Source organism: Hemitrygon akajei, chromosome 26, assembly GCF_048418815.1.
Source record: "Hemitrygon akajei chromosome 26, sHemAka1.3, whole genome shotgun sequence".
In the NCBI taxonomy this organism is placed as follows: Eukaryota; Metazoa; Chordata; class Chondrichthyes; order Myliobatiformes; family Dasyatidae; genus Hemitrygon; species Hemitrygon akajei.
The window spans coordinates 44,248,237-44,261,214 of NC_133149.1; the positions used below are offsets into that span (position 1 = coordinate 44,248,237).

Here is a 12,978-nt window from a genome sequence, read left to right on the forward strand (position 1 = left end):
TAGAAGTGAGGCAAAGTGGTATCAACTTCATGAACCCTGTACAGATTACAGAGGAGGAGGTGTCTGCTGTCCTGAGGCAAATCAGGGTGGATAAATCACCAGGGACTGACAAGGTGTACCCTCGGACCTTGCTGGAGGCAAGTGCAGAAATATTTAAATCACCCTCAGTAACAGGTGAGGTACTGGAGGATTGGGGGATAGTCAATGTTGTTCTAAACATAAACCAGGAAATTGAAGGGTGGTGAGCTTGACATCAGTAGTAGTAAAGTTATTGGGAGGTATTCCAAGGGACTAGATTTATAAGTATTTGGATAGACATGGACTGATTAAGGATAGTCAGCATGGCTTCATGCATGGTAGATCATGTCTAACCAATCTTATAGATTATTTTGAGGAAGTTACCAGGAAAGTGGATGAAGGCAAGGCTGTGTATGTTGTCCACATGGACTTCAGTAAAGCATTTGACAAGGTCCCGCATGAGAGATTGGTCAAGAAGGTTCAGTCAGTCCACATTCAAGATGAGGTAGTAAACTGGATTAGACATCAGCTTTGTTGGAGAACCCAGAGAGTGGTAGTAGAGGGTTGCCTCCCTGACTGGAGGCCTGTGGCTAGTGGAGTGCCACAGGGATTGGTGCTGGATCCTTTGTTCTTTGTGATATGTATCAATGATCTGGATGATAATGTGCTTAACTGGATCAGCAAATTTGTGGATGACACCAAGATTGGGGGTGAGGAAGACTATCAGAGCTTGCAGAGGGATCTGGACCAGCTGGAAAAATGGACTGAAAAATGGCAGAGAGAATTTAATGCAGACAAGTGCAAGGTGTTGCACTTTGGTAGGACCAACCAGGGTGGGTCTTACACAGTGAACGGTAGGGCCCTGAGGAGTGTGGTAGAACAAAGGCATCTGGGAATACAGGTCCATAATTTATTGAAAGTGGTGTCTGAGGTAGCTTGTGCATGAATCACAAAAGATTGGTTTGCAAGTGCAGCAGGCTAGAGGGATTGAATTTAAGAGCAGGGAGGTTATGCTGCAACTGTACAGGGTACTGGTGAGGCCGCACCTGGAGTACTGCGTGCAGTTCTGGTCTCCTTACTTGCGGAAGCATATACTGGCTTTGGAGGCAGTGCAGAGGATGTTCACCAGGTTGATTCCAGAGATGTGGGGGTTAGACTATGAGGAGAGATTGAGTCACCTGGGACTGTATTCACTGGAATTCAGAAGAATGAGACGAGATCTTATAGAAACATATAAAATTATAAAGGGGATAGATGAGAGGCAGGAAAGTTGTTTCCACTGGTAGGTGAGAATAGAACTAGGGGACATAGCCTCTAGATTCGGGGAGTAGATTTAGGATGGAGATGAGGAGGAATTGATTTTCCCAGAGAGTGGGGAATCTGTGGAATTCTCTGCCCAATGAAGCAGTGGAGGCTACCTCAGTAAATATATTTAAGACACAGTTGGATAGATTTTTGCATAGTAGGGGAATTAGGGGTTACGGGGAAAAGGTAGGGTGGTGGAGATAGTCCATGGTCAAATCAGCCACAATCTTATTGAATGGCAGAGCAGGTGCGACAAGACAGATGGCCTACTCCTGCTCCTAGTTCTTATGTTCTTATAGGGTCATAAAGAAAGCTTTTGACACACCGGCCTTCATAAATCAAAATACTGAACGCAGGAGATAGGATGTTTTGTTGAAGTTGTATAAGACGTTGGTGAGGCCTAGTTTGGAGTATTGTGTGCAGTTTTGGTCACCTAACTACAGGAAAGATGTAAACAAGGTTTAAGAGTACAGAGAAAATTTACAAGGATGTTGCCGGGTCTGGAGGACCTGAGTTATATAGAAAGATTGAATAATCTAGGACTTTGTTCCTCAGAATTTAGAAGATTGAGAGGAGATTTGATAGGGGTATAGATACAGTAAATGCAAGCAGGCTTTTTCCACTGAGGTTGGGTGGGACTACATGCAGAGGTTATGGGTTAAGGATGAAAGGTGAAATATTTAAGGGTAGTATAAGGGGAAACTTCTTCACTCAGAGGCTCATGAGAATGTGGAATGAGCTGCCAGCAGAAGTGGTGCATGCAAGCTCGATTTCAATGTTTAAGAGGTTTGGATAGGTACATGGATGGTAGGGGTATGAAGGGAAATGGTCCCTGTGGAGGTCCATTTGAGTAGGCAATTTAAATGGTTGGGCACAGACTAGATGGGCTGAAGGGCCTGTTTCTGCGCTGTTGTTTTTTACGACTCTATGAGGAGAAACATTTTGCATCAATATCCCAACCACCAGATTAATGTCAATTCATTTATTTATCACATGCACATCGAAACATACAGTGAAATGTGTTATTTGTGTTAACAACCAACACAACCTAATGATCTGCTGGGGCAACCTGCAAGTGTTTCCACACATTCCAGCACCAATATAGCATGTCTGCAATGTTCAGCAGAACAATACAAGCAACAACAAGAGCAAAACAGCAGCAGCAAAACAAGTCCTGTTCCTCTCTACACACACACACGCACAGGTAGTGTTCCATCTCCAGCCTCCAGTGCACTTGCAGACTCTAATGGTAATGCCTGATCTGCCAAGTGTTACACAGCATTTTCTGTTTTATTTGACAGTGCACATTAAACTTGGCATCAGGTAGGACTGTGGCACACTGAACAATGAAACCAGCACCTGCTTAATGGGCATTTTATCTAGAACCAACAACTCCTCGTAGTTGGCATGTGATAAATGGAAAATATTTTTTAAAACTCCTTAATTTCTACCTTGTATTAGATTTCAAAATTCAAACTGCAATCAGACGGCAGATTGCCATGGTAAATGCCTGCAGCAACACCCTAAGTTATGATTAATACTTTACAATGCAGCTCTGGTATCCCTTCTTTAGTGCAGATTCATAATCTCATGTCAGCATTTGAAAGAATGAAGGATATACAGGCACGAGAAAGGAAATGTCGAACGTACACCATCTTAGCAATAAATTCACAGGCAGCTTTCGGTGACCATTACAGCTTCTTGCTATTAATACAGTTTCAAAGAATCTGAAGGGTTTTTTTTCAAATTAACATAATATTAATTGCTTTGATTCCTTGATCTAAGATTTTGTCTACTTGCCTACAATAGACAATAGACAGTAGGTGCAGGAGTAGGCCATTCGGCCCTTCTAGCCAGCACTGCCATTCACTGTGATCATGGCTGATCATACACAAGAAGAAAAGACCCTAGTTCCTTTGGCCACTTTTACATCTGGGAGATTGTTTGTGTCTTCCCTAGTGAAGACAGATCCAAAGTACCTGTTCAACTCATCTGCCATTTCCTTGTTCCCCATAATAAATTCACCCGTTTCTGTCTTCAGTGGCCCAATTTTTTTGCTATTCACATAGCTAAAGAAGCTTTTACTACCCTCCTTTATATTCTTGGCTAGTTTACCTTCGTACCTCATTTTTTCTTGGCGTATTGCCTTTTTTGTTATCTTCTGTTGCTCTTTAAAAGCTTCCCAGTCCTCCGGTTTCCCGCTCATCTTTGCTATGTTATACTTCTCTTTTATTTTTATACTGCCCTTTACTTCCCTCGTCTGGCCAGCTCCTCCCTCATAGCTCCATAGTTCCCTTTGTTCAACTGTAATACTGACACATCTGATTTTCCCTTCTCCTTCTCAAACTGTAGGTTAAAACATATCATATTATGGTCACTACCTCCTAATGGTTCCTTTACCTCAAGGTCCCTGATCAAATCCGGTTCATTGCACAACACTAAATCTAGAATTGCCTTCTCCCTGATAGGCTCCAGTACAAGCTGTTCTAAGAATCCATCTCGGAGGCACTCCACAAACTCCCTTTCTTGGGCTCCAGTACCATCCTGATTCTCCCAGTCTACCTGCATGTTGAAATCCCCCATGACAACTGTATCATTACCTTTGCGACATGCCAATTTTAACTCTTCATTCAACTTACACCCTACATCCAGACTGCTGTTTGGGGGCCTGTTGATAACTCCCATTAGGGTCTTTCTACCCTTAGAATTTCTCAGTTCTATCCATACTGACTCTACATCCCCAGATTCTATGTCCCCCCTCGCAAGGGACTGAATATCATTCCTCACCAACAGAGCCACCCCACCCCCTCTGCCAGTCAGTCTATCCTTTCGATAAGATGTATATCCTTGAATATTCATTTCCCAGGCCCTGTCCGCTTGAAGCCATGTCTCAGTTATTCCCACAACATCGTACTTGCCAATTTCCAACTGAGCCTCAAGCTCATCTACTTTATTCTTTATACTTCGTGCATTCATATATAATACTTTTAATTCGGTACTCCCCTCTCCTTTCATATCAATTACTATTTCACTTGGCCATGCTGTATGATCTCTTCTTGAGCTTTCTACTCCATTGATTCTGTTGTCCTTTTTAACTTTTCTTATTTTTTACAGCAGCTGGGAGGCAGGTGGTGGCATGACAGTAACTCACAGCAGTAGCCGCTCTTCTGTTCTACATTTTTTCAATTAAAAGCATCTCATTAACACGAGATGAGGAATGTCTGACTGTTGCTCTGCATTGAAATGGCTTTGTGATAGAACTGTGAGAAGGGAGGGTAGAAGGAGAGAGGGAGGGAGACAGAAGTGGGAGGGAGGGAGAGAGGGTCAGAGAATGAGGGAGACAGCCAGAGGGGGAGGGAAAGAGAGAGAGGGAGAGGGAGGGAGGGGGAGAGAGAGTGGGAAAGAGAGAGGGAGAGAAAGTGAAAGAGATACAGAGGGAGAGAAAGAGACAGAAAGAGTGAGTGAGAGAGTAAGACAGAGACAGACAGAGCGTGACCGAGAGACAGGGCAAGGGGATATGTAGAGAGAGAGTGAGGGCAAGGAGAGTTTTGAGGGGGGAGGGTTTAGAAGGTGAGGGGGTTAGCGGTTGAAGAAGGTTAAAGGATGATGGAGGGATTAAAGAGTGGTGTGATGGAAGGTGAGGGAGAAGGAGGGTGAGGAAGAGGGTGATGGATTCTCTCTTCATGTCTCATCCTACGTGGAAAATCCAAGAACTGACCCATTCTAATCACTCTGTCTATTCCAACCAAACCATTCTGGCTACACACTGTAGCTGTGATGTCCAAAACTCACTGCACTTACTTGTTCAGGGTACCCAGGCACTTCTCCCAAACTCATAATCTCTACCCTTTAGAAGAAGGGCAGCAAGTCCACAGCACTATCTCAACTTACAGTTTCTGCTCCAAGCTGCTCACCAACTTGATTTGGAATACATTTCCATTCCTTCAAAGTTCAAAGTAAATTTATTATCAAAGTACATATTTGCCAACATATACAACCCTGAGATTCATTTTCTTGCAGGCATACTCAATAAATCCAGTAACCATAATAGAATCAATGAAAGACCACTCCAACAGGGCAGACAACAAACGTGCAAAAGACAACAAACTGTGCAAATACACAAAAAGAAAGAAAAGGTAATAACAATAAAAAATAATTATGCAATAAATTTGAGGATATGAGATGAAGAGTCCTTGAAAGTGAGTCCATTCGTTATGGGAACAGTTCAATGATGGTCCAGTCCTCCCAAACAGTTCAGTTCATCTATCATAGTCTCAGGATAAATCATTTATGACTGAAATGAAAAAAGTGTTCCTCAAGGATGAGCTAATCTTTGGAATTCTCTACGTAGGATGCTGGCTCTTGAGACTGAAGGTCACACACAAAATGCTTAGTCAATGACGACCAAGACAGTGATTGATAGATTGTTTAAGGGAATCAAAGGAATATAGCAGGAAGCTGGCTCTTGAGACTGAAGGTCACACACAAAATGCTGGAGGAACTCAGCAGGTCAGACAGCATCTATGGAAATGAATAAACTCAGCATTTCTGGCTGTGACCCTTCATCGGGACTGGAAAGGAAGGGGGAAGATGATGACAAATTAATTGTACAGATCCTTTATCAATGTTTCAAACAGGGTATCAAAATGTTCTGTACTGTTTGAGAGCTTTCCTCTGGAAGGGAGAGAAAATTATATAATGAAACTCGTACATTTTACATTGATTTATATTAAAGTCAGACAACAGTTATTCACACAAGAGTTTCTGTACTTGCTGGAAATCCAGAGCAAAACACACACAAAATGCTGGAGGAACTCAGCAGGTCAGACAGCATCAATAAACAATCACAATTGTCATACATTCCTCTCCATAGATGCTGTCTGACCTGCTGAGTTCCTCCAACATTTTGTGTGTGTTACTCGGGATTTTCCAGCATTTGCAGAATCTATTGGGTTTGTGAAGATCACCCAAGATCATATTGATTTTGGCCAGCCATACTTAAAAGTCTAATCCTGCTCTTTTGTCCTTATGTCAGGCCAAGTACATACAAACTGGGCAGCAGTCCAGTGATGTTTCAGTTTAAGGCACAAATCTAAACAGCAGGCATCAGTTAGACAGTCATCAAACAGGAACGATAAGCAAGGCTCATTTATTAATAATTCCTTTTTACATTACAATTATCTTTAGAGTACTTTGGGAGTAGGAAGAAGCTTGGCTTGTCAAACAGCATCTTATATTTCCATTCTCCACTCCATCAAAACCCTTTCCTGCCGATCATCTGCTGATCTTGCTCTTAAACCAATACATGAAGTAACATCCACACGGTTTTGACAAGGTTATCAATTTCTACCAACATTGCTTCCCCAGCATTTAACTCCAATTTTAGGACTGTGAAAGGTGACATTTCACCCAAATCTACTCTGTCAAACCCTTTCAACACTTTAATCATCTCAAGCAATCCAAGTTCATTTGAGCTGTCTTAATAATGTAACCATTTCAGCACTGGTAATACACTGACAAATCAGTGCTATTTCCACTCTTGGGCCAGTCCCTCCTTACCGTGGCTTTAACTTACTGCAGTGTTCCAGGTGAGGTCTGACTGAGAGCTTTACAAGAGAACCACAACTTCCTCAAACTTGTACTCCAACCCCTTGAATTAAACAAGCATTTACCTAGCTATTTTGTATCAGGCTCCTAAACCAGTGTGGATAACTTCACTCACCTCAACTCTGAACCGATTCCGCAACCTACAAACCCACTTTCAAGGCCTCTACAACTTGTGTTCTCATATTATTTATTTTTATACTGATTCCCTTAAATTTAAGTCTGGAGTATTTATCTCAGACTTAGATATACACTCAGTGACCACTTTATTAGATACCTTCTGTACCTAATAAAGTGGCCACTGAGTGTATGTTCATGGTCTTCTGCTGCTGTAGCCCATCCACTTCAAGGTTTGACATGTTGTGCATTTACAGATGCTCTTCTGCACACCACTGTTGTAACGTGTGGTTATTTGAGTTACTGTCACCTTCCTGTCAGCTTGAACCAGTCTGGCCATTCTCCTCTGACCTCTCTCAATCACAATGTTTTTTTCGCCCACAGAACTGTCACTCACTGGATTTTTTTTGTTTTTCACACTATTCTCTGTAAATTTTAGACACTGTTGTGTGTGAAAATCCCAGGAGATCAGCAGTTTCTAAGACACTCAAAACAGTCCGTCTGGCACCAACAATCATTCCACGGTCAAAGTCACTTAGATCACATTTCTTCCCCATTCTGATGTTTGGTCTGAACAGCAATTGAACCTCTTGACCATGTCTGCATGCTTTAATTCATCGAGTTGCTGCCACATGATTGGCTGATTAGATATTTGCATAAATGAGCAGGTGTACCTAATAAAGTGGTTTCTGAGTGTACGTGCAGAGGCAGGTGGAGTTTATGAGGAAACCAGAGGGAAAATGGAAGTTGCATAGGACTGATAGTTAGTGTGGGCATGATGGGCCGAAGGGCCTGTTCCCATGTTGTTTGACTCAATAATATGACAAACTAATTACCTGAGCCTGAAGTGGTGCCAAGGTGACTTGGTAGGAATCCATAGACACGGCTGCTGGAGACTGCTGAGTAACAGACACAGGGAACTGAATTGTATCCACCGCTATATTGCAACAAAGCACCTACAGCAAACAAATGGTTGACAATTAAACTCTTCAACTAACAACTCTTCAATTAACTAAACATATTTCAATCTCTATCATGCTTTTCCTGAACATTCCGCAGGCTACTTATAATTCCAACTATTTGCTGAATGTTGAAACTAAGTGTTGAGTGAACAGGAGCTGGCTCATCAAACCAGTAAACCACACTGAGTGTGGGAAAGTGCATTGATGGATACATTCGCTCACATCAGTAACAGTCAGTGCTTCAGAACAGTTTGTCACATTTATAACAATGGCAATATCCTGAAAAATAACATTCCTTCAGTCCCAGCAGGTCAATTGTAGGACTGAATAAGAAGATTCAGAGTTCAAGCTCTGCTCTAGAAACCCAAGTGCAGTGTGTCTCCTCAGTGCAAAACTGAGGGAGTGCTGTACCATCAGAGCTGCTTGAGACATTAAACAATAGCCTTGTCTCTATGACATGGGAACATGCCCTTCAGGCCAAACTGTCTGTGTCAAATGCTCCGCCCAGCAAGCTAGTCCTGTTTGGCCCATATCCCTCTAAACCCCTCCTACCTATCCAAATGTCCTTTAAATGTTGTTATCATACCTGCCTCAACCACTTCATCTGGCATCTTGCTCCAATATAAGTGCAGGGATGTGATGCTGAGGCTTTATAAGGCACTGGTGAGACCTCACCTTGAGTATTGTGAACAGTTTTGGGCCCCTTATCTTAGAAAAGATATGCTGACATGGGAGAGGGTCCAGAGGAGGTTCACAAGGATGATTCCACGAATGAAAGGGTTATCATACAAGGAATGTTTGATGGCTCTGGGTCTGTACTCGCTGGAATTTAAAAGAATGAGGGAGGGATCTCATTGAAACCTTGTGAATGTTGAAAGGCTAAATTTCTTTAGCCAAATGGTGGTGAATTTGTGGAATTTGTTGCCACATGCAGCTGTGGAGGCCAGGTCGTTGGGTGCATTTAAGGCAGAGATAGATAGGTTTTTGATTGGACACAGCATCAAAGGTTACGGGGAAAAGGCTGGGGAGGGGGGGGCTGAGGAGGGGAAAAACAGATCAGCCATGATTGAATGGCAGAGCAGACACAATGGGCCAAATGGCCTAATTCTGCTCCTATGTTTTATGGTCTTATCTATCAGTGAAACACGCACAAAATGCCAGAGTAACTTAGCAAGTCAGTCAGCATAATCAGGATCCTGATGAAGGGTCTCGGCCTGAAATGTCGACTGGTTACTCCCTCCACAGATGCTGCCTGACTTGCTGAATTCCAGCATTTTGTGTATGTGTTGCTCTAGGTTTCCAGAATCTCGTATGTTTATTAGTCAGTGCTTGCTGTATCCGTGGCTTGCTGTGTGCAAGCTGCTGTGAGGTAGGCAGTGATTATGGGGAAAATGTTATAGATCTACAGGATAGGGAAATACAGTTAACCAGATACCTTTAATAATGAGTCCACGCAGCAGTAGTAGTGCAATCACTCGGGTCAAGTATGATGTTCTCCTAAGGGGTTGTCCATTGGTGGGTCATCAGGTGACTGTAGAGGCTGATCCAGGATCCACATAACTGAGATGTTAGGGTGCATTCCCTTAATGGAGAACGCCTATGTGTGACTTTGCTTAACCTGGGGAAGTTGATGCACAGGCAGGCACCACACAGTCAGAGTCCAGTGCTATGGGATGCAAGACGACTGGGGACCCTTCACTGCTACAGCCTTCCTCCATCTTCACTGCCGTTGTGATGTGTCATCATCTTCCACCAGCCTCACCACTGTTGAGGTCTTGGTTTGATCACTCTTCATCTGAAACCTCCCCCTTGACCTTACCCCTGTGGGTGACCCTATCAGGAGCTAAGTGGTCTCTGGATATCAGGAACTCACAAGTCTCTTGACCACAACAAGTTCAGAAAAAAAAGCAGCAGTAATGAACTGAATATCTTTCTGTGTGGTTAGCGCACCACGTTACAGTGCCAGCTACAATACTCAGGTTTGATTCCTGCCACTGTTTGTACGGAGTTTGTACTCTCTCTCCGTGACCACATGGTTTCCCCAGGGTGCTCTGGTGTCCAGCCACATTCCAAAGACATACAGTGCCTATAAAAAGTATTCACCCCCTTGGAAGTTTTCATGTTTTATTGTTCTACAAATTTGAATCACAGTGTATTTAATTTGTTTTTTTTTTGGCACTGATTAACAGAAAAAGATTCTTTTGTGTCAAAATGAAAACAGATCTCAACAAAGTGATCTAAGTTAATTACAAATAAAATATAAAATAATTGATTGCAAACAAGAGTAAATCTGCAAATGCTGAAGTAAAGATCTGGGAATTCAATTGGTGAAAGAGATACAGGGATGGAGAAGGGGGAATCTAATAGGAGAGGACAGAAGGCCAAGGAAGAAAGAAAAGGGGGAGGAACACCAGAGAGAGGCGATGGGCAGGTAGGGAGATAAAGTGAGAGAGGGGAAAGGGGATGGGGAATGGTGAAAGGAGGGGGAATTACTGGAAGTTTGAGAAGTCAATGTTCATGCCATCAGGTTGGAGGCAACCCAGGCGGAATATTAGGTGTTTTTCCTCCAACCTGAGTGTGGCCTCATTGCGACAATAGAGGAAGCCATGGACCAACATGTCAGAATGGGAATGGGAAATGGAATTAAAATGGATGGCCACCAGGAGATCCCAATTTTCTGGTGAACGGAATGTAAATACTTGGCAAACTAGTGTCCCAATCTATGCTGGGTCTCACCGATATACAGGAGGCCACACAACGAGCACCAGACACAGTATATGACTCCATCAGACTCACAGGTGAAGTGTTGCTTCACCTAGAAGGACTGTTTAGGGCCCTGAATGGTAGTGAGGGAGGAGGTGTAGGGACAGGTGTAGCACTTGTTCCACTTGAAAGTTTAAGTGCCAGGAGGGAGATTAGTGGGGAGGGACAAATGGGCAAGGGACTCGGGTGGGAGGGATCCCTGCGGAAAGCAGAAAGTGGGGTGGGGGGGGGAGGATGTGCTTTGTGACGGGGTCCCATTGGAAGCGGTGAAAGTTTTGGAAAATTATATGCTGGATGTGGAGGCTGGTGAGGTGGTAGGTGAGGACAAGAGGAACCCTATTCCTGGTAAGGTGGTGGGAGGATGGGATAAGAGCAGACATATGTGAAATAGAAGAGATGCGGTTGCTAGTAGCATTGATGGTGGAGGAAGGGAAGGAGGAGGACATCTCCTTCATTCTGGAATGAAAAGCCTCATTTTCAGAGCAGATGTGGCGGAGATGGAGGAATTGAGAGTAGGGGATGTCACTTTTACTAGTAACCAGGTGGGAAGAGGTATAGTCCAGGTAGCTGTGAGAATCACTGGGTTTATAATAGACATCAGTAGATAAGCTGTCTCCAGGGATAGAGACAGAGAGATTGAAAAGGTGGAGAGAGGTTTCGGAAATAGACCAGGTAAATTTGAGGGCAGGGTGGAAGCTGGAGGCAAAGTTGATGAAGTCAACGAGCTCAGTATGGGTGCAGGAAGCAGCACCAATGCAGTCATCAATGTACGTAGGAAAAAATGGGGATGGACACCATTGTAGGCTTGGAACATAGACTGTTTCACGTAACCAACAAAAAGGCAGGCATAGCTGGGACCCATGTGAGTGCCCATGGCTACCCCCTTTGTTTGAAGGAAGTGGGCGAAGCCAAAGGAGAAATTATTGCGAGTGAGTTATTACTGCCAAATGAAGGAAGGTGATGGTGGAGGAGAACTGGTTGGGTCTGGTGTGCAGAAAGAAACTGAGAACTTTGAGGCCTTCCTGGTGGGAAATGGAGATGTATAGGGACCGGACATTCACGATAAAAATAAGATGCTTGGGGCCTGTGAAGTGTCACGGATGTAGGTAGGAAGGGACTGAGCCAATACTTGTATAAGTATTCACCCCCCCTTTAATATGACTAACCAAATCATCACTGGTGCAGCCAATTGGTTTTAGAAGTCACATAATTAGTTAAATGGAGATCACCATGTGCAGTCAAGGTACTTCGACTGATTGTAGTAAAAATACACCTGTATCTGAAAGGTCCAACTGCTGGTGAGTCGGTATCCTGGCAAAAACTACACCATGAAAAGCCCAAGAACACTCCAAGCAAATCCACAAAAAGATTATTGAAAAGCACAAGTCAGGAGATGGATACAAGAAAATTTCTAAGTTATTGAATATCCCTTGGAATACAGTTAAGTCAATCATTAAGAAATGGAAAGAATATGGCACAGCTGTAAATCTGCCTAGAGCAGGCTGTCCTCAAAACTGTGACTGTACAAGTAGGGGACTAGTGGGGAAGGCAATCTAGAGTCCTTTGACAACTCTGGAGGGGTTACAGGCTTCAGTGGCTGAGATGGGAGAGACTGCACATACAACAACTGTTACCCGGGTGCTTCACCAGTCACAGCTTTATGGGAGAGTGGCAAAGAGAAAGCCACTGTTGAAAAAAACTCTCATGAAATCTTGTCTAGAGTTTGCCAGAAGGCATGTCGGAGACTCTGAAGTCAGCTGGAAGAAGGTTCTATGATGTGATGAAACCAAAGTTGAGTTTTTTGGCCATCAGACTAAACACTATGTTTGGCATGAGCCAAACACTGCATATCAACAAAAATACACCATCCCTACCGTGAAGCATGATGGTGGCTGCATCATGCTGTGGGGATGCTTCACTGCAGCAGGCTCAGGAAGGTTTGTGAAGGTAGAGGGTAAAATGAATGCAGCAAAAAAAAACAGGGAAATCCTGCAGGAAAACCTGATACAGTCTGCAAGAGAACTGTGACTTGGGAGAAGATTTGTTTTCCAGCAAGTCAATGACCCCAAGCAGAAAGCCAAAGCTACACAGGAATGGCTCAAAAACAACAAAGTTAATGTCCTGGAGTGGCCAAGTCAGAATCCAGACCTCAATCCAATTGAGAATTTGTGGTTGAACTTGAAAAGGGCTATACGCTCACAAATCCCAT

The 12,978-nt window shown here is 43.5% G+C and overlaps 1 protein-coding gene across 3 annotated transcripts in view; it reads right to left on the bottom strand.

Annotated features, from left to right (window-relative positions):
• Nucleotides 1–12,978, bottom strand: part of c2cd2l (c2cd2 like) — a 136,166-nt gene that overhangs the window by 34,808 nt on the left and 88,380 nt on the right. For 2 of the 3 annotated variants that reach the window (XM_073030072.1, XM_073030071.1), the window contains exon 3: nucleotides 7,881–8,000. The exons of the other annotated variant lie outside the window; for it this stretch is intronic. In XM_073030072.1, coding sequence (XP_072886173.1) covers nucleotides 7,881–8,000 — 120 coding nt within the window. The remainder of the gene's footprint in view (nucleotides 1–7,880; nucleotides 8,001–12,978) is intronic. 3 annotated transcript variants of the gene reach the window in all.